Source organism: Rhinopithecus roxellana, chromosome 5 (assembly GCF_007565055.1).
Source record: "Rhinopithecus roxellana isolate Shanxi Qingling chromosome 5, ASM756505v1, whole genome shotgun sequence".
In the NCBI taxonomy this organism is placed as follows: domain Eukaryota; kingdom Metazoa; phylum Chordata; class Mammalia; order Primates; family Cercopithecidae; genus Rhinopithecus; species Rhinopithecus roxellana.
Genome location: NC_044553.1, coordinates 123,368,181 through 123,389,506, shown reverse-complemented (window position 1 = coordinate 123,389,506; position 21,326 = coordinate 123,368,181). Strand labels below are relative to the sequence as shown.

General features: G+C 41.0%; 2 protein-coding genes across 5 annotated transcripts in view; both read right to left on the bottom strand.

Moving 5' to 3' along the window:
• Positions 1 to 502, bottom strand: part of MTMR10 (myotubularin related protein 10) — a 53,661-nt gene extending 53,159 nt beyond the window's left edge. Inside the window, exon 1 of the mRNA XM_010362894.2 lies at positions 299 to 502. Within this exon, the coding sequence (XP_010361196.1) occupies positions 299 to 358 (60 nt within the window). The 5' untranslated portion in view covers positions 359 to 502. The remainder of the gene's footprint in view (positions 1 to 298) is intronic.
• A 9,838-nt stretch (positions 503 to 10,340) lies between these two features.
• The window catches only part of TRPM1 (transient receptor potential cation channel subfamily M member 1), a 159,637-nt gene continuing 148,651 nt past the window's right edge, over positions 10,341 to 21,326 (bottom strand). For 3 of the 4 annotated variants that reach the window (XM_010362886.2, XM_030931755.1, XM_010362887.2), the window contains one exon: positions 10,341 to 12,066. In XM_010362886.2, coding sequence (XP_010361188.2) covers positions 10,851 to 12,066 — 1,216 coding nt within the window. In that variant the 3' untranslated portion in view covers positions 10,341 to 10,850. The remainder of the gene's footprint in view (positions 12,067 to 21,326) is intronic. The other variant, XM_010362888.2, reaches the window with a different exon arrangement.

Sequence of the window (21,326 nt, the reverse complement as noted above, 5' to 3'; positions counted from 1 at the left end):
GGGTTGGAAACTAAAGAAAACCCCAGCTCCCAAGGCTCCCCTGGGTCTCAACACTCGGTAAAACTACGGAGGACGGACTTCGGGCAGAGAATGGCTGCAGAAGAGTTTTACAAGTTTTCGCCAAGCCAGTGGGGGCTCCCGAGAAGGCGCATTTCGCGACGCCGGCAATCGGGCAGCCGCGCGGCTGAGGGCAGGGAGACGCGCGCAGCCTCTCAGGGTCCTCCAGTTCCCGGGGGTCGGCCTGGAGGCTCCACGGAAGCGCCGAGGAGAGAGGCGCTCGCGGGTTGGGGTTGTTTACCTGGGGCGGCGGCAGGAGGTAGGACCTGAAGGTGGGTCTGGGCGGCTTGAGGGAGAACATGGTGCCGCCGCCTTTTCGCCTTGTTCCCGTCGCGGGTCAGCTGCAGCGCCGACGCCTCCAGGCGTAAAGCTCTCAGTGCGGCCGCCCAGGCCCCTTGTGCGGCCAGCCAAGCCGGGCGGACTGACGGGCGGGGACACGGCGCAGCTCCCGCCCGAGCGGGGAGGGGCCGGGCACAGCCAGACCGACGCGGGCGCCGGGGCTCATCCCCGGAAGGGGCCCGGTGCCCCGCCCCGAGAGACGGCGCGCGCAGGGCCGCGGCCGCCGCTCCCGGGCCGTAGCCCGTGCTAGTGCCGGAACGCAGGGGCGGCGCCGGGTGCCCGCTGGCGGGCCCTCAGCCGGGGCGCCGCTGGGAGCGAAGCCCGGCAGCCATCTCGAGAGCGCGGCCTCCGGAGGGTGCTCCTACGGCAGCCCGCAGGGGTCAGGCGGCCCGCGGGGGCCTACGGCGGCCTGCGGGGGCCACGGCGGCAGCGGTAGGCGGCCTGGGACGGCGGCGCGGGGCATCTTCTGGCCGGACTGCAGTCCTGGGACAGTTCCCATGGCTTACACATCGGCCGACTTCGCCCTCCGGCCCGGGCGAGCTCAGGGAAGAGCCCAGGGCGGGGGAAGGGGACTCGGGTCCAGGGGTCAGGCGGTCACCCTGTCTGCGCCCAGTATGCGAGGAACCGGCACTGGGAAAGTGGGCCGGTGCCGCCAAGCACAGGTCACTTCTGAACTCTTACCGTAATTCAGACTGGAGCGGACTTTGGTGGGAGGGGGCTAGTGGTGTTACATTTTGGTGATTCTATTACTTGAGACTAGGTCCTTTTTATACCTTGAAGAATCATACCCCAATCCAGCACTTTATGATTAATGTCACAGGGAAGCTCCCATGTAGCCATATCAGTCACAGTCATACTGATGAGTGTTACTCACAGGAACATTTAACAATTTAAATAAAGATTCAGAAAGTTATTGCTTTTCTGAAAATAATTTATCCTGGATTTAGAACCCTACTGCTCTTTCAGGTTAACATGTTTGAATTCCACTCTGCCCAGAAACCATAACCATAATTGTATTTTTTAAAGAGTCAGGGTCTCACACCATCACCTGGGCTGAAGTGCACTGGCATGATCAGGGCTCACTGCTGCCTCGACCTCCTGGGCTCAAGGGATCCTCCTGCCTCAGCCTCTCAAGTAGCTAGGACTATGGGCATGAGGCACCGTGCCTGGCCGTAATTGTGTTTTAAAATGTTAGTTCCATTGGATTAGAAGTGTTAAAATCACTGTCGTGCACACTTTAAAAAAAAATTTGTATGGATAGGCTGTTATTCCTCTATATTCAATGGATATTTTCTACAAATACTCTTCAAGCAATAATTGGCTTTTTCTTTACACTTAAATGACTCTGTGATTTGGGTTTTTCTGTACAGGTTTTCTTAGGATCTGCAACTCTAATATGCGACCATACAACTGAAAAGTGGAAAAAGTCTTTTTCCAGATTTATTATTGTCTTAACATTTCCCAAATATCTGGTTGTATTTTATGACATTTCCCAGATATCTCGTTGTATTAGTCTGCTCAGGCTGCCATAACAAAATACCACAGGTTGATGGCTTAAAGAGCAGACATTAATTTCTCGCAATACTGGAGTATGGAAGTCCAAGATCAAGGTGTTGGCAAGTTAGGGATCTGCCTGACTTGTGGCAGGCAGACAGGCGAGGGCTCTCTGTCGGATTTGCAGATGGCTGCCATCTCCCCGTGTGCTCACACTGTGCGGGGAGGGTATGTAACAAGCTCTCTGGCACCTCTTGGTGTCTCTTCTCGCAAGGACGCTAATCCTATCAGATTAGAGCCCCACTCTTATTACCTTATTTAACCTTAATTACCTACTAAAATCTCCAAATATAGCCATACTAGAGGTTAGGGTTTCAACGTTAGCATTTTGGAAGAACATAATTCAGTCCATAGAAGTAGTTTTATAACCTCTTCTCAGACCCTGACGCCCTTGACTACGCTGTATGTTTGGTGTTATTGCCTACCCCCTGCTTTTGGGTCTAATGTCACTATTTTGTCCTGCTTCACCCATTTTTCTGTTTTTGTTTGTTTTTTGTTTTTTGTTTTGTTTTGTTGGAGATGGAGTCTCGCTCTGTCACCCAAACTGGGGTGCAGTGGCGCAATCACGGCTCACTGCAGTCTCCGCCTCCCAGGTTCAAGCAAGTCTCCTGCCTCAGCCTCCCAAGTAGCTGGAATTACAGGTGTCCACCGCCACGCCTGGCTAATTTTTGCATTTTTTTAGTAGAGATGGGGTTTCACCATGTTGGCCAGGCTGGTCTCAAACTCCTGACCTCAGGTTAACTGCTGGACTTGGCCTCCCATCACCCATTTTTCTGACTACACCTTTGTTTCCATTATTGGATCTTCTATTATTGGGAATGGCAGCATTCTCTAAAGATCACTTCCTTTTCCCTATCAAGAGGAAATAACGCTAACATTTCTTGAATACTGACCAGGTGCTAGGAACTTTATATATTCATTTAGCACTCATTCAGTGAACTAGTGAATTTGTATTGAGTACTAACATTGTGCCAAGCGTTATTCCAGACACTAAGACAAAGTTTCTACTTTCATGGCATTTTCATTCTTGGTAGAAAGTTAAAAAATTAATATATAGCATGTCAGGCGGTAATGAGTGCTGTGAAGAAAAATAAAATGTAGCGAGAGAAAGGTGGTTCCATTTTGCAATGGGGAGTTGGATGTGGTCAGGGAAGGACTTTCTGATTATAGGACATTTGAGCAGAGACAAAAGGAGTGAGGGAACGATCCAAGTAGACGTGAGGAGGATGAGCATTTTGGACAGAGAAGATTAGCCGTGCAAATGCCTTGAGGTGGGCACCTTCGAGGGGTGTTTGAGGCCAGTGTGGCTGAAGAGTCTAATGTAGTCAGGGAGGAGGGCAGAGGGAAACACAGGCCAGATCACAGAGGTCCCAAAAGTTGAGAATATTTTACGGGGTTTTGAGGTAAGAGTGATATAATCTGACTTGTGTTTTAAAATAATCATTTTGACTGCTGTAGTGTGCAGCATGGTGGCCTTTGGAAGACCAGTTGGGGCCTGTTAACAACAGTCCAGATAAGAGAAGGTGATGGTGGTAGCAGTGGAAGTGGTTAGAAGTGGTTATACATAATATCTGCAAAATGGGGCCATTGCTTGAGTATATGGTCTTTTAAGATGACTGCTAAGTAATTTAAGAGATCTGTTTCTTGAGGGAGAATTGTGGAAAGACGACAACAGCAGCATACTTTTTCAATCTCTGCATAAAAACAGACAAAGCAACTATCTGGCAAAACCAAAACCCCAAGGACAACATCTATAACAAATCCAAGTGAAATGGTATCCCCTTGATCTCAAAAATATAAACGCGTGGGAACAAACCAATAGCAGCAATATGGCAATACTAAGTAATAAGACCCATGTGGTATCGACATAGAGAATCAATGAAGCCTCTGGAGAACCCCAAAATAGCTGAAAGGTGTTCCCTGGAAGGTCCAGCCAGTCAAGTTGAAAACAGCAGCAGAAACAGGAAAGGGTATTTGCCTTCTCTAAAAACATGAGAATGCAGGAGGCTGCTGGTAAAGTGTGGAGGGGCTGGAGAAACTAATCTGCTAGGCTTCCTTCCAGGATGGAGACCTACACTGACAGCAAACTGTTGGGCATGGAAACAATTGAGCAAAATAGAGACAATAGAGAGAAAGGAAAAAGAAGTTCTAGATAAAAATGGAAGACCAGGAAATCTCCAAAAGTAAGCCAAGTTTTAAAATTAAAAAACAAAAAAACAAAAAAACCCACAACACTATGCAGTAAAAACAGAAGTTCTCTGGCCGGGCGCGGTGGCTCAAGCCTGTAATCCCAGCACTTTGGGAGGCCGAGACGGGCGGATCACGAGGTCAGGAGATCGAGACCATCCTGGCTAACGCTGTGAAACCCCGTCTCTACTAAAAAATACAAAAAACTAGCCGGGCGAGGTGGCGGGCTCCTGTAGTCCCAGCTACTCGGGAGGCTGAGGCAGGAGAATGGCGTGAACCCGGGAGGCGGAGCTTGCAGTGAGCTGAGATCCGGCCACTGCACTCTAGCCTGGGCGACAGAGTGAGACTCCGTCTCAAAAAAAAAAAAAAAAAAACAGAAGTTCTCTATGAAGTTAGAAAAACTGGACCAGGCACGGTGGCTTATGCCTGTCCCAGCACTTTGGGAGGCTGAGGAGGGCGAATCACGAGGTCAGGAGATCGAGACCATCCTGGCTATCAGGGTGAAACCCCGTCTCTACTAAAAATAGAAAAAATTAGCTGGGCGTGGTGGCGGGCGCCTGTAGTCCCGGCTACTCGGGAGGCTGAGGCAGGAGAATGGTGTGAACCTAGGAGGCGGAGCTCACAGTGAGCCGAGATCGTACCACTGCACTCCAGCCTGGGTGACAGAGCAAGATGCCTGCCCCCCAAAAAAAAGAAAAAAAAGAAAAAAGAAGAACTATCCTTAAAACTGCCTCCTTCAAAAAGATCAAGAAAACCAATTTCACATAAAAATAATCACATGAAAGTCTGGAAGTCAAATCACATAGAAAATTATTGTAATGAAAGAGAGTAAGAACAGAATAGCACTCACACCCACAATAAAAGCACACCAGAAAGGATGCCCACAAAGCAGATAAAAACTAACATCCACTATTTCAAAATGAGCCAAAAGATACTAAGAAAATGATATGAAACATGAAAAGAACTATATAAACCAGAACTAGAAACATCCAAAATGAAATAAGTAAACTCAAAATAGAAATCAGAATCTGAAATTAAGAATAAACTAAAAGAAACCCAAGGATGAATAAACACAATTGATTATTCTTTAAGAGAATAGAAGATGAAAAGGAGAAAAATTCTAAAAAATCAAAAATCAATGAAGGAAGTTAAATGGATTAGAAAGAAAGTCTAGATATTGAAAATAGGCAAAGGAGAACTAACAAATAGATAATAGGAGTTCCTGGGGGAAACAGAAAGAGGGAGGAGATAAGGAAACAGAACAAATACTACAATCTGTAGTTTAAGAAAACTTACTTGAAATTAAAAGAAAATACTTGAAACTACATATTGAAAGAACACATTGCACCTGAGAACATTGATCTGGGCTTACCAGCACTAAGACACATTCTTCTAAACCTACTGGGCCTTCAAGAAACAACAATGAAAATTTCTTTGGATATCTAGACAAAAAAAGCAAGTGATTTTTAGGTGAAAGAAAATTAGATATTACCAGACGTTTTGGCAGCAATGCTTTATGCCAGAAGAAAATGGACTAACGTATTTAAGGTACTCATGGAAGGAAAATGTGAGAGAATAATAATCATGGCTGGGCACCATGGCTCAAGCCTGTAATCCCAGCACTTTGGGAGGCTGAGGTGGGTGAATCATCTGAGGTCAGGAGTTTGAGACCAGCCTGGCCAACATGGAGAAACCCCGTCTCTACTAAAAGTACAAAAAATTATCCAGGCATGGTGGCACATGCCTGTAATCCCAACTACTTGGGAGGCTAAGACAGGAGAATCACTTGAACCTGGGAGGCAGCGGTTGGAGTGAGCTGAGATCGTGCCATTGCACTCCAGCCTGGGCAACAGAGTGAGACTCTGGCTCAAAAAAACAACAAAAAACTCCAAAACCAAAAAATTACAGTGGATTAAAATACATCACATATATTTAAATCCATGAGGTCATAATGGTGTTTAAATAAACTAAACTATCAGACACCTGGAAAAACTCTGATTTCCAGATTTGTTATTGACTGAAATGTCACGACATTTTCCAGATGTCTAGTTGTATTAGTGTCCTCAGGCTGCTATAACAAAGTACACAGACTGGTGGCTTAAAGAGCAAAAATTTCTTTCTCACAGTTCCAGAGGCTGGGAAGTATAAGACCAAGATACCAGCAAGGTAAGGGTTCTGGTGAGGGCTCTCTGCCTGGCGTGCAGACCACCTTCATCCTTTGGAGGATGGTAGAGAACTAATTCATTATTTTTAAAACTGGCAAATAAATGGAAAAAATCAATCAGTCATTATTTCTGCTGTGTAGTATGAACTATGCCACTGTGTAATCAAGTAGTAGATGAAAATAATAATCTCTTCATAAATAATAGAATTTGAGTATTATAATTTTCAACCCTCTATAAATTAAGGGATCTAGGCATTGAGTATCAACAGCTGCTGACATCACAAAAAGAGAGACAAGTAGGCACATGTGCCTCCTAGTGAAAGAAGCAACACCATCTAAGGAGCCTTGCCAGTGGGATCAGACCTAAGCCTGAATAAGCCTCTGTCTCCTCCTGCCAACCTGCAGAAACAGCAGAATATGTGAAACTGCCTATGAATATTCAATAAGTAAAGTTTAGACTGTGGGAAACTTTGCAAGACAAGTAGCCCATGTTCTTCAACAAAGAAATTGTTAAGGAAGAGAAAGAGAGAGAAAGGTAATACCAGATTAAAAGAGATTTAAAATACCTTCAAATGAAAAAGAAAAGAGTAAGGCTAAACTATAGTCCTAAGGAATATTCAAGCAATGCAACTATAATGAAATACAAGTATAGTGATTTTAAAACATACCTGCAAATTTTTTAAACACTCCCCTCTATATGACCCCCTACCCTTGAATCTCAGCTGGCCTTAGTGACTCTGCAAGACTTCTGAGGATAGGCCGTAAAAAGCAATATTTACTCCTAGCTCAATGAGACACTCACTTTTGGAGCCCTGAACCATGTGGGAAATACAATTTCTGTGAGACTGCCATGCTGTGAGGAAGCCCAGGCTGCTTGGAGAGGCCATGCGTATGTGCTCCATACTGAGACTGAGATCCCAGTTGAGAGCCATTATCCATTTTCAGACATGTGAATAAAGACGTGTCTAGATAATCCCAGCCTCCAGCTGTTGAGTTACCTCTAGACAGTAAGTCTTCCCAGCTGAGGCCCCAAATATCTTGGAGTAGACAGTAGTGTGCTATAGCCAGCCTGTACTGGCTTGCAAGAACCAGTTGTTAGTATGTCTTCCATATTCAGTGATGCTATAGCTTGAAGTTAGCTGTGGTAGGAGTACTTACATGGAACCCGGCAAACACTTCAAATCAGGGGCATTCCTGCTGTCCCTGTCTGAATTCCTGACCCATGGAATCCCTGAGCATAATCAAATAGGTATTCTAAGCAACCCAGTTTTGGAGTCACTTGTATTAATAATACAGCGATAGTACCTGGAACAGCAAGGAAAGGATTACTATAAAAATATAGTTACTTTTCAGGGAACAGAGGCGGTTGAGATCAGGGACTTCTGAGACTTTTGGGGCAGCTGGCAAATTCTATTAATCTGAGTGGTGGACACAAGGATATTCAGCTTACAATAATTAAGTCAGTTATTTATTTTGTGTGATTTTCTGCATTTTTATCTTAAGATGAAACCTTCTTTAAAAGTATTTTTTTGTGCGTAGGAGGTAGTAAGATGATTTCATTTCACTTTATTTCTAATATATATTTAGCAAAAATGCATTTTTGGCATAGAATAACTATATGACAACATTAGCAGTTTGATGTTTAGATTTTAAAACCTAAACTATGGAAGACTATAGGAATCTCATGATGATGCAGCATATATATGTATTCAGAATGTAAGCAATCATACAGCCTTAAAGGAGAGAGCCACATATCATGAGGTCTTTTGATAGTTCGTCTTAATTGCTATTGATCAAAGTCCAAAACAAGCTTAATTTATACCAAATACTATATTATAACTCATTTATGAGTGTGCCAGAGTTTTGGGGATAAAATAATAAAAGCTTTCTTATGTTACTATGTTTTACATAGCACAGAAATATAATTCTTATTCATTTACTGAGATAGTTCTATATTAAATGATTTGAACATATGAAGTATTCTTATTTTAATGTATTAGATACTGCTAGATTTGATTAGATTGGATATTAGTTCCCAATATTTGGTTGTCCATATTTAGACAAAATTGTAATGAAATTGGGAATAATAATGTAATCATTAATGATGTAATACCAAGTGGTCTGGCGCAGTGCCCTACATAGAAGACTGTCAATATTGGAGTTGTGCTGGGTTGGTAAAGTACTAATCAACTATATGGTATGATTTAAGGTGTACAAGAAAGGTCTCAAGAATAGTTGGCCCAGTCACAGGTTCTGAAATCACACCGTTAGAATTGATCCATTTGGATCCGTAAGACAAACATCCTTAGAAAATCCTACATCAGCTGACACCTTGGCATAAGACAGGAGTCACAGACCTTAGTGAGACTTGAGGAAATGGGACTTGAGTCCCACACCTGAGGCACGGTGGGACAGACCTTTGTAAAAGGAGACTGTGTAATGAACAGATATGGGGAGAATTCCAAAGATAGGCTTTATCTTCTGTAGACCAGCTCTGCTGAGGTGTTATAGATTCCCCAGCTTATTCTGAGAAATCTCTTTTCTAGGATATGGCAAAAGGCTGAAAGTTTTTTTGACACCCAAAGGAAAGACTTAGGAGTGAGATAAAATGTAATGGGTTAAGTATTGAGTTGAATAAACACATGTGGCAGGATAGATTAAATAGTCTCAATGTAGCAATATGCAAATAAGTAATAGTTTATGTTAAATAAATGTCACTTTTCAAATATTAAAGCCCTCCCCCACAACCCAGGCAATGGTATATCAGTTTTTTTTTTTTTTTTTGATAAATTCAGCCCAGTTCAAGAGTTGTAATCTATTACAATCTCAGTCATATTTTGAGGAAAAAGATGCAAAATCACATTTTGGTATTGTCATCTCTGATCACTACCTTTGGCATAACTGCAGTGAGCCTCTGTTGTTTCTGGGTCTCTGTGTGCTTCTGTCTCTCTGTCTCTTTCTCTCCTCCTTTGCCAGTTTCTGGCAGTGCTACAGTCTACACCTCAGATGAGAATGGGGATGGCGGTCTCATTTTTTTGTGATCATCACCCATTTCTGTCTGACACGTCTCCCAACCCTACCACCACCAATTCCTGGTTACTCTGCCCAGTGGTCCTTTCTGAGTATGAGGCACTTTGCTTCATGAAGATCAGCTGCCAGTAACTCCAGGCAGGAGGCTGGTCCTCTCTCTGTGCACCAGAGACCTCCTGAGATCTGAGTACCCTGAGGTTCTTTTGGGGGATGGTGAGGGGCTACGGTCTAACTCTAACCTCTGCTCTAGCCAGAGAAGACCCCTTTCTGCCACCTCTGCTTCTTTTTGTATAGTTAAGAGTGGTGATGGTGGGGTGACTTTCAGGGTTCCTAGACAGTGGCCCCTCTTGGAACCCTCGTATGGGGGTTCTATTACTCTTGTGGGTATTTGTTTGAACTTTGAGGTGAAACACAACACCTGGTATTCTCAGCTAAGAGCAGTTTCTGTGGCTTGTGAACATATATCCTGTAGGTTTTAGCTACAGCTTTGTAGAAAGCATTGCATAGACAGGTACAAATAATTTGTATTTGCCATTAGGGACTCTATGACAACAAGAAAATGCATATTGGATACTTTATTTTTGCACATTAACAAAACTCTAGGTCACCCTAAATTATTACAGTATGATGTTTGATATAATTGTGTACTTTTTTTTCCCATTGTGTAGTTTAAAATAAAACATTAAAACAGAAAACAAAGACCCCATAAAAACAATTTTTTTTTTTTTTTTTTGATGGAGTCTCACTCTGTCTCCCAGGCTGGAGTGCACAAGTTTCACCATGTTAGCCAGGATGGTCTCGATCTCCTGACCTCGTGATCCACCCGCGTCGGCCTCCCAAAGTGCTGGGATTACAGGCATGAGCCACCACGCCCGGCCCATAAAAACATATTTATGGCTCCTTTCCACTTATTGTGCCTCACAATTTTATTTTTCTTCTTTCCACCCCTCCCTTTTTTCATGTTTGCTTTCTCTTTAGTTTCTCTTTCTTACATAGTTGCTTACTTTTCTTTTTTTAAGAGATTGGGTATCGCTATGTTGCCCAGGCTGGTCTCAAACTCCTGGACTCAAGCAATCTTTCTGCCTTGGCCTCCCAAAGTGCTAGGATTACAGGCATGAGCCACTATGCCCAGCTAGTTGCTTACTTCTTGAGTGACCTAATGGTGACTTCAATGCTCAAGGGTACTTCCTAGGCTATTTGGTGGTCCTCAGTAATAAAGAGATTGTATAATCTTATATATGGATTAGCCAATTTATCTTCGTTATAGTATTGTCACTTTCATTTGATACTACTCCAACTGAAAAAACTAAGCCTACTAACATATGCTAACAAAATACTACTTTTAGTGCATTAAATTGTAAGTCAAGTCTGAATTTCCAAAATTTTTTAAGGAAAATGTTTTTAGAAATTGATGATGTTTAGATGGCCAAGATGACACACATTAGTGGCTCTGACTGTTGAAAAAAGTCAGAGAGACGAAACAGACTAGCATTCAGTTTCTGCAGAAGCTTTCTCTTTCTTAACCGTTTTTTTCTTCTGCTGTCATTCCAGACACAATTACTAAGCTGCTTACACTACTGGCATGTCCAGATCTGTCTAACTTTCCCTGAACGGATTTCACATTCCTAGGATGTCCGTGTAAACTTTTTGACCTGAGAGATGGGAATCCCAAAGTTTGATCAGGTTTCACAGACAGTAAGTTTTCCATCCCATTTCTGTCAGTAATGGTTAGGGACAAGCGAGGGATTCGAGGAATTGCTTCAGTGACATGGTGTTCATCTTCCATATCTGTAAATTGCTCTTTATGCTTGGCTTGCACTGCAGCTTCCGACACAATGTAAGGAATATCTGTGCTGTGAGAGCGCGTGATCTTTTGAACTTGGCATTGCCATTCTGTCGTCCATTGCTGGTCCATGATTGAACTGTACTCTATATCCTGGTTAACCCCACTGACCAGCTTTCTTCCCCGGGAGTATACGAAGCTTCTGGACTTCATTGTTTTACAAGCATTGAACGTTTCATCGGGGTAATAACGTGTAATTTTGGTTTCTTCCAGGGGATAGGAAATAGTGCCTTCTATATTTGTCGTTTCCACTGTTAGCTGAGTGTTTTGAACGTCTGATTTGTCCTGTCCATGTATCACATCTGTTTTACTTAAACTTGGGGAAATAGTTTCTTCTTTTTTAGAGTCTGTCTGTCTTTCATCATCTTCCTTTGAAATCCCAATATCTGAACCTAACTTTGACTCTTCAGTGTTCTTTAAGTCATCTGCTGCAAGGTGACTGCCATCTGGGGTAGCTGATGTGCTTGTGCCCAGTGAAAGGTGAAGGCTGTTCTGACATTCTGGGACTAGATGCGTTTTCCCATCCTTCTCTTCCTTTATACGGAAGGAACAGGTTTTTTTCCTGACTCCTGTCCCTGGTGACATGGAGAGAGATGTATCCTCAAACAATAACTCTTCTCCATTAAAATGATATCGATACAAGCTGTAGCCATCAGCGCTATTGATGCTGCTTTGCCGGAGAAGATACGTTGCCTCACATTCAGAGGAAGCCCGCGACCGTGCCTGGATCAGGTCAGACCTGTCGATTCCCACAAGATTTTCAAGAGCATTCACCATTCTGTTAGATAATTCTTCTAGCTGAGCAAGTCGAAGGTCAACAGTCTGCAGGGAAGTTTTCATAAAAGTTTCTCTTTCATTGATTTCTTCCAACCTCATTGACATATTTTCAACTCTAGTGAATATAAAGGGATAGATTTATTAAACTGAGATTAAGTGGCTATTAAAAAATCAAAAGATAATGTCATTGCTATGTGATTTTTTCAGAATTTTAATAATTATGGAACTGTTTGAGCATATTTACAAGCTTCACAATCCTCTAACATGACTACTCAAATTACTCTAAGGAGCCACCAGAAAATAATGGAAATAATAGTTAATGCATATAGTACTTACTGCTCACCAGTCATTGTTCTAAGAGCATATTGTACTCCCTAACAAGTACTAACTGAGGTTCAATCCTAGGCTTATTTAATCTTCAGAGCAGTCCTTGGAAGTAGGTCTTTTATTATCATCTCCATTTTACAGGTGAGGAAATTAAGTCATGGAGCGTATAAGTAATTCCCCCAAAGGTAGGAAGCAGTGGAGGAGGAATTTGAGCACATGCAGCCTAGCTCTAGCACTCACTCCAGTCCTTGTCTCTTAGCTGGTACATCATGCTGCTTCTAGTAATAACGGAAGGCACTAGTGCTTAGTCTTTAGAGCTTTGACTATGGCTGTCAGCAGTGAATGGTTATAACAAAATAAATCAAATTAAAATCCTTATTTGAGGTTCAAGGGATTCAGAATATAAACCATTAATAATTAAGTTCAGATGATCAGATAGTTTGCTTAAAGGACAGTAGGTGATTTAATTGTCTGAAGAATACCAGTAACTTTAAATTATTCTTTATATTTAATAATTAGTATTTCCTTAACAAGGTTACACACAAAAAAGAGCATGGGAGATTATAAATGTCTGCTGTTAATTTCTTTTTTTAATTCTTAGAAGATCAGGCAACAGCCTATGAAACCATAATGTTGCCTGGCCTAAAATCCACTGGTACAGACTTTGTTTTATATTTTACTACATACTGTATGGATTATTTCAATAGGAATTTAACTCTAAGAGGCGAGGTATGCCCAGGATTGAGGATTGCTTTCTAAAAGTTGAATTTGTCCCCAGGATGGAGCTGGGAGTCCTGGCTACTCTTCTGGCTGGTTCATCCCTGTGTGATGGCAAACACTTAGGTCTGATTCCATTATGCTTTTATTTTCTCCCAGCTTTCTTAAAAACATAGGGAGACTTGGCTTGTGTTGCAATCTGTATGACCTACGAAGGTCTTTACTACCTTCTCTGCACATCCTTATACATGTCCTCACTCGTTCTGCTGGCTCTGCTCTTATCCATCCATTTCATTTTGGTCAGCCACCCCACTCTTTTGTCTTCTAGGCAGACTGCCTGCTGCTCTTTGCACTGCTAAGTCTGCTCTGTGCTTGACTGCATCTCCTGAACTCCACCCCCACCCTGCAGCTGCTGTGGCTACCTTGCCCTACCTTCTCCCAGAGTTTCTTTTGCTAATGCCACTCTTCTGTTGGCCACATTGACAGCTGTGCTCTGATGTGTCTGTGTTTGTATGTGTGGTTCCTTGGCTTCTATTCTTAACTCTTTTCTTGGGGTGAGAACTATTTATATGTACTATAGGAAACCACATCATTTGAGCAGGAAGGGTCTGGCTTCCTGGAAGTTTGCCACCAGCGAGGACCAAATTCACCATGTATGAGAAGTCCTGGCTTCCTTTTTTTAAAGCCTCTGTATCACAGGCACTGTAGGTTCTAAGGGTTCTCTCTCCTCTTGCATTTCAGAGACCAACAGAAGAATTTTTCACTATGAACTTTCCATTACTTCTGAGTAAGACTTGGTGTTCTTCGTTAAAAATGATGGCTCCTGGCCGGGCGCAGTGGCTCACGCCTATAATCCCAGCACTTTGGGAGGTTGAGGCGGGTGGATCACCTGAGGCCAGGAGTTCGAGACCAGCCTGGCCAATACGGTAAAACCCCGTCTCTACTGAAAACACAAAAATTAGCTGGATGCGGTGGCATGTGCCTATAATCCCAGCTACTTGGGAGGCGGAGGCACGAGAATTGTTTGCCCCCAGGAGGCAGAGGTTGCAGTGAGCCAAGATCGCACCACTGCACTCCAGCCTGGATGACAGAGCGAGACTCCGTCTCAATCAATCAATCAATCAATCAAGACTCCCTACTCCCTTCAGATCTATTACCCCGATGATTCCTTTTGTATCAAAAAACCCACATTGCCTCAGTCAAACTTGAGTTCCTTTACAAACATACAGTAAGAGATACTGCAGCTGTGCAAACTTTTCTAAATAAATACACTGGTGAAATGAAGATAAATATTTTTCCTTTCAAATCTTTTATAGTTTTGCCTATTTTCCCCTTTATTACCTAATTCACATAACAGCACTCTCAGCCACTCATATATGAAAAAGAAACCTCAAAGTCATTGGATTCTTTGATCTCCCTTATACTAACTCTCTCCCCTCACTTCTCTCCTCTCCCCTCCCCTCTGCATTGAGTCAGTTACCAAACTCGTTTTTTGGTGTTTCAAATCTCCCATCCCTACTGTTGCTCCCTTCGTTGAAGCTGTGGAAGAAACAATGCTTAATAATGTGCCTTGGGTTCAGAGAAATTGTCAGTTGCTTGTTTGGAGCTTGTGAACAGCTACAACATGGATACAGCAAATTTTAAACCGCTATGCCAAATGAAGGGAAGTTGCATTGAGTTTTATAGTATGTAGGAAAGAAGAAAGATAAAAATGAGTTTAAGTTCACTTACATCTGAAATGATTGACATAAAGGACAAATGAGGATCTATCTCCTTTGTTAACCATGGTTGGGAACTTCCCATAATTATTTAAAACATGTTTTACAAACCTTGACACCCACACAAAGAGTGGTTTCCATTTCAGATAGAGAAATGGCTATCTAGGAATCAATTTGACAAAAGCCTCACATCTGTTTACACATCAAATGGCAGAAAAACACAAGAGAATCCATCATTCATGATAGAGCTCATAGTGAGATATGATTAATCAGCAAAGAAGTTATTTGTGTAGCTTTCTGAGTCTTAATCCAGTTTTCCTTTCAGCACTGAGTGAAAAATATTTTTCAGCACATCGCAGAATACAAAGCATTCCAGATCCAAGTAATTCACTTGGCTTTAATTACTTTAATTAAAGTTAATGCTCTCTTAAAGACTTATTTCTTTATTTCCTTTCTTTTTTTTTTTTTTTTTTTTTGAGACGGAGTCTCACTCTGTTGCCCAGACTATGGTACAGTGGCGTAATTTCCACTCACTGCAACGTCTGTCTCCTGGGTTCAAGCGATTCTCCTGCCTCAGCCTCCCAAGCAGCTGAGACTACAGGCGCCCACCACCATGTCTGGATAATTTTTGTATTTTTAGTAGAGAGGGGGTTTCACCATGTTGGCCAGGCTGGCCTTGAACTCCTGACCTCAGGTGATCCACCTGCCTCAGCCTCCCAAAGTGCTAGGATTACAGGTATGAGCCACCATACCTGGCAAAGATATATTTGTACTAGGGATGTGCCACAGTACCTGTTGAAGGACATTTGGGTTGTTTCCATTATTTGGCAAAAGAGCTGCTATAAACATTCATGTACAGGTTTTGTGTGAACATGTTTTCATTTCTCTAGGATAAATACCTAGGAGTTAAATACCTGGGATTGCTGATTCATAGGGTAAAGGTATGTTTAACTTTATAAGCAACTGCCCAACCATTTTTCACAGTGGCTGTACCATTTTTTATTCCTACCAGCAGTGTATGCAAATTCCAATTGCTCAGCATCCTTCTTGGCTGTTGTTATTTTTAATTTTTTTAGTTTTAGCTCTTGTATTCGGTGTGTAGCTGTATCTCATTCTGGTTTTAATTTTCTTTTCTTTTTTTTTTTTTTTTTTTTTTTTTGAGATGGAGTCCTGCTCTGTCGCCCAGGCTGGAGTGCAGGGGCCAGATCTCAGCTCACTGCAAGCTCCGCCTCCCGGGTTCACGCCATTCTCCTGCCTCAGCCTCCCGAGTAGCTGGGACTACAGGCGCCGCCACCTCGCCCGGCTAGTTTTTTGTACTTTTTAGTAGAGACAGGGTTTCACCGTGTTAGCCAGGATGGTCTCGATCTCCTGACCTTGTGATCCGCCCGCCTCGGCCTCCCAAAGTGCTGGGATTACAGGCTTGAGCCACCGCGCCCGGCCGGTTTTAATTTTCATTTCACTGATAGCTAATGATGTTGAGCATCTTTTTATGTACATATTTAACAAACTTATGTCCTCTGTGGTATGTCTAGTCTAATCTTTAGCTCATTTTTTTATTGGGCCATTTTTTCCTTACTATGGATTATTATGGGTTTTAGAGTTCTTTAGATATTTTGTATAAAAGTCTGTTGTCAGATATATGATTAACATGATTATGCTTTTGGTGTTGCATTGAAGAATCCTTTGTCTATTCCCAAGGTGTGAAGATTTTCTCTTATGTTTTCTTCCAAACATTTTATAGTTTTGTGTTTTATATTTAGATCTATGCTCCATTTTAAATTTTTGTATGTGTTGATATCATTTTTTGCATAACAATGTCCAACTGTCCTAACACCGTTAGTTGAAAAGATGATCCATTCCTCCTTGAATTAGTTTTGCACCTTTGAGGAAAGAACTCAATTGTCTCTATTTGGGTAGATCTACTCCTGGACTCTTTTTTTTTTTTTTTTTTTTTTGAGACGGAGTCTCGCTCTGTCGCCCAGGCTGGAGTGCAGTGGCCGGATCTCAGCTCACTGCATGCTCCGCCTCCCGTGTTTACGCCATTCTCCTGGCTCAGCCTCCCGAGTAGCTGGGACTACAGGCGCCCGCCACCTCGCCCGGCTAGTTTTTTGTATTTTTTAGTAGAGACGGGGTTTCACCGTGTTAGCCAGGATGGTCTCGATCTCCTGACCTCGTGATCCGCCCGTCTCGGCCTCCCAAAGTGCTGGGATTACAGGCTTGAGCCACTGCGCCTGGCCTACTCCTGGACTCTTTATTCTGTTTCGTTTATGTATGTGCTGGACCCTTCACCAGTACCACACTGTCTTCATTACTACAGCTTCACAGTAAGCCTTAAAACTGGGTAGTGTGATTCCTCTAATGTTATTCTTCTTTTCAAAATTGTTTTACATAATCCAGTTCCTTGGCCTTTCCAGTTAATTTTCAAAATAAATTGACATAGCTGGGCACAGTGGCTCATGCCTGTAATCCCAGTGCTTCAGGAGACTGAGGTAGGAAGATTGCTTGAGCTCAGGAGTTTGAGACCAGCCCAGAAAACATAGGGAGATCTCATCTACAACAACAACAACAACAACAACAACAACAAAACCAGTTGACATATCTACAAAATATCCTGCTGGGATTTTGATTGGTATTGTGTTAAATCTATAAATAAATCTGGGGAGAATTGACATCTGTGCCACATTGAGTCTTCCAATACATGAATATGGTTTATCTTCCCATTTATTTAAGTGATCTTTGATTTCTTTCATCAGCACTTTGTAGTTTTCTGCATATAGATCCCATACATATTTTACGAGATTTATACCTAAGTATTTTGGTTTTGTTAGAGCTCTGTGAGAATGGTATTATTTTAAAAATTCCGATGTTCAGTTACACACTGATGGTATATAGAAATAAGATTAATTTTTGTTTGTTGACTTTGTACTCTGTAGCCTTATTAAATTCACATATTACTTCTGGGATGTTTTCATTTGTTTCATTTTGTTTTTTAAAGATTTTATGTGATTTTCTACATAGATAATCATGTCATCTATAAATAGGAATGGTTTTATGTATTTATGTATTTCTCTCCAAGACATAAGACTTTTTTTTCCTTGCCTTATTGCATTGCCTAAGACTTCCAGTACATTGTTGAAGTGGTGAGAGTGGCTGTCCTTCCTTGTTCCCAGTTTTAGGGAGAAAGCATTCTGTCTTTCACGATGTTAGCTATAGATTTTATGTAAATGCCATTTGTCAGATTAAGGAGGTTCTCTTCTGTTCCTAGTTTGCTGACAGGCTTTTAGAAAATGTATTTTTTATCATCATGAATGTTGAATTTCATCAAATGGTTTTTCTGCACCAATTGCTAGAAACATATAGGGTTTTTTTCCTTTAAATCATTAATATGGTGGATTACACTGATTGTTTTCAAATACTGACCTAGCCTTTTATTCTTGGGATAAACTACCTAATCGTGGCTAGACTCAATTTGCTAGTATTTTGTTGTGAATTTTTGTGTCTACGTTCAAGAGGAATATTGGTCTGTAGTTTTCTTTTTTCAATTGTCTTTGTCTGGTTTTGGTATCATGGTGATGATGGCCTCAGGAAATGAGATGGGAAGTGACTAGAGCATTTACTATAGATTTTACAGTGGTTGTTTTAGGGATTACAAATAGATAGTAACATTTCATGGTGTACTTAGCATCAGTATTTCACCACTTCAATTTGAATGTAGGAACATTACTACCATACAGGTCCCTTTCCCATAGCCCTTTGTGCTGCGGTTGTCATACATTGCATCCACATATATTGAAAACACCATCAGACAATATGGCAATTTTTGCTTTTGACTGTCAAATATACTTTAAAGAACTCAGAAAGAGAAGATTCATCTTTACGTTTATCAACATATTTATTATTTCTGATGCTCTTGATGTTCCAAGTTCAATTCTGGTATCATTTCCTCCTGTCTGAAGAATTTCCTATAGTTATTCTTTTAGAATTGGTCTACTAGCAGTGAATTCTTTGTCGGATTTTTTTTCACCTTCATTTTTGAAGAATATTTTTGTTGAGTATGTAATTCTGAGTTGATTATTCTTTTCTTTCAGCACTTTAAAAACATAATGCAAGGCATGGTGACCTGTGCCTGTAATCCCAGCTACTCGAGAGGCTGTGGTGGGAGGGTCGCTTGAGCCCAGGTGTGTGAGTTCAGCCCAGGCAACACAGGAGACCTCATCTCAAAAAATAAATAAAATTTAAAATTAAAAACATAGTGCTACTTCCTTCTGACCTCCAAGGTTTCTGATGAGAAATCTGCCGTCATTTAAATCACTGTTCTCCAGTAAGTAATGTGTCATTCTTCTCTGGTCAATTTTTTTCTTTGCTGTCAATTTTTTTCCCTCTGTCTTTCGTTTGTGGCTCTTCATTTGATATGGATTCATTTGAGTTAGTCCTGTTTAGCATTCTCTACATTTAAACTGTGGGTTTATGTCTTTCATCAAATTTGGGAGGTTTTCAGTGATTTTTTCAAGTAGTTTTTCTGCATCATACTTTTTCTCTTCTTCTGGGACTTTTATAATACAAATGTTATACCTTTTGTTATTGCCTTCTCTGAGGCTTTGGGCTTTTTTTTTTTTCAGCCCAGTTACTCTCTTGTTCAAATTGAGTAATTTTCTATTGAAATATCTTCACGTTTACTCTCTCCTCTGTAATCCCTGTTTTGCTATTGGGTCTATCCAATGAAGTTTTCATTTCACTGTATTTTTTGGTAAAATTTTCTTTGGATTTTCTTAATATCTTCTATTCTTTTTCCTAGACTTTCTAGTTTTCTATTAGTTTCCAGAGCCTTTGCAATTTTGTTAAAGCATTTTCATAATAGCTGCTTTAAAGCCTTTGTCAGATAATTTCAACATCTGCGTTATCTTGACATTGACATTTGCTGATTGTCTTTTTTTCCCAGATGAGTTGAGAGCTTCTAGATTCTTCATACTCCAAATGATTTTGAATTGTAGTCTGACATTTTGAATATTATACCACATGACTCTGAATCTTGTTTAATTTTCATGGAGAATGTTGATTTCTTTTGTTTTGGCAGGCGATGAACCTGGTTCGTTTCAGACTGCAAGTTCTGACATGCTTTCTGTGGACTGTGATTCCAATGCCAGTTCAGTTTTCAAAGTCTTTGCAGTGCTATTGAGATCTGACCTATGTGTGTGCAGCCCAGCAGTCAGTCTAGGACCTTGGTAGCAGTCTGTTCATTACTTCAGTTCTTATTGTCTTTGAGATATTTCTTCTTTTTACATGTGGGCCTTTATAGTTATAAATATCCTTCTAAATACTGCTTTTACTGTATCCCATAAATTTTGGTATGTTGTGTTTTCATTTTGTTCACCTTGAAGTATTTTCTAATTTCTCTTGTGATTTCTTCTTTGATCTATTGATTATTTAAGAGTGTGTTAATTGTCACAGATTTGTAAATTTTCCAAATTTTCATTTGTTATTAATTTATCATTTTATTTTGTTGTGGCCTGAGAATACACTTTGTTTAACCTTAATCTTTTTAAAACTTATTGAGACTTGTTTAATGGCCTAACAGATGACGTATCTTGGAAAATGTTCCATAGGCTTATAAAATGAATATATATTTTGCTGTTGTTGAGTGTTCTGTTGATGTCTGTTACCTTGAGTTGGCATATAGTATTGGCCAAAGCGTCTATTTTCTTAATGAACTTCTGTCTAGTTCTATTATTAATGAAAGTGGAATAGTAGAGCCTACAACTATTATTTGAGAACTATCTGCTTCTCCCTTCAATTCTGTCAGTTTTTGCTTCATATCTTATGAGGCTCTGCTGTTGGGTGCATATATGTTTATAATTGTTATATCTTTTGGATATAGTTACCTTTTAATCATTATATCATGTCCTTCTTTGTCTCTGGTAACAATATTTGTCTTAGAGTCTATTTTACCTGATAGGTGTAGCCTCTCCAACTATTTTTTGATTACTGTTTGCATGAAATATCTTTTTCCATCCTTTTATTTTAAAACTTTAAAAATCTTTGAATCTGAAGTGAGCCTTGTAGACAGCATGTAATTACACCATATTTTAAACATTCATGTGCTAGTCTCTGTCTTAGAGAGCTTTATCTATTTACATTTAATATAATTACTGGTAACGAAGAACCTCTGCCATACTGCTATTTATTTTCTATATGTTATGTCTTTTTTTGTCCCTCAACTCCATCATTACTGCTTTCTTCTGTGTTAAATAAGTATTTTCTAGTGTATCATTTTAATTCACTTAATATTTCTTTTCTTTTAAGAAAAGGGGGCCCTGCTATGTTTCCTAGGCTGGCCTTGAACTCCTGGGCTGATGATCTTCCTGCCTTAACCTCTTGAGTGGCTGGGAATACAGGTATGCACTACCACACCTGGCTCTTGTTCTTTCTTTTATCATATGTTTTTGAGTTATTTTCTTAGTGTTTGCCCGGGGGATTATCACTAACATCTTAATTTATAACAGTCTACTTTAATGCCAATTAGTTTTTTTTTTTTTTGAAATGGAGCATCACTCTGTTGCCCAGGCTGAAGAGCAGTGGCAAGATCTCAGCTCACTGCAACCTCTGCCTCTTAGGT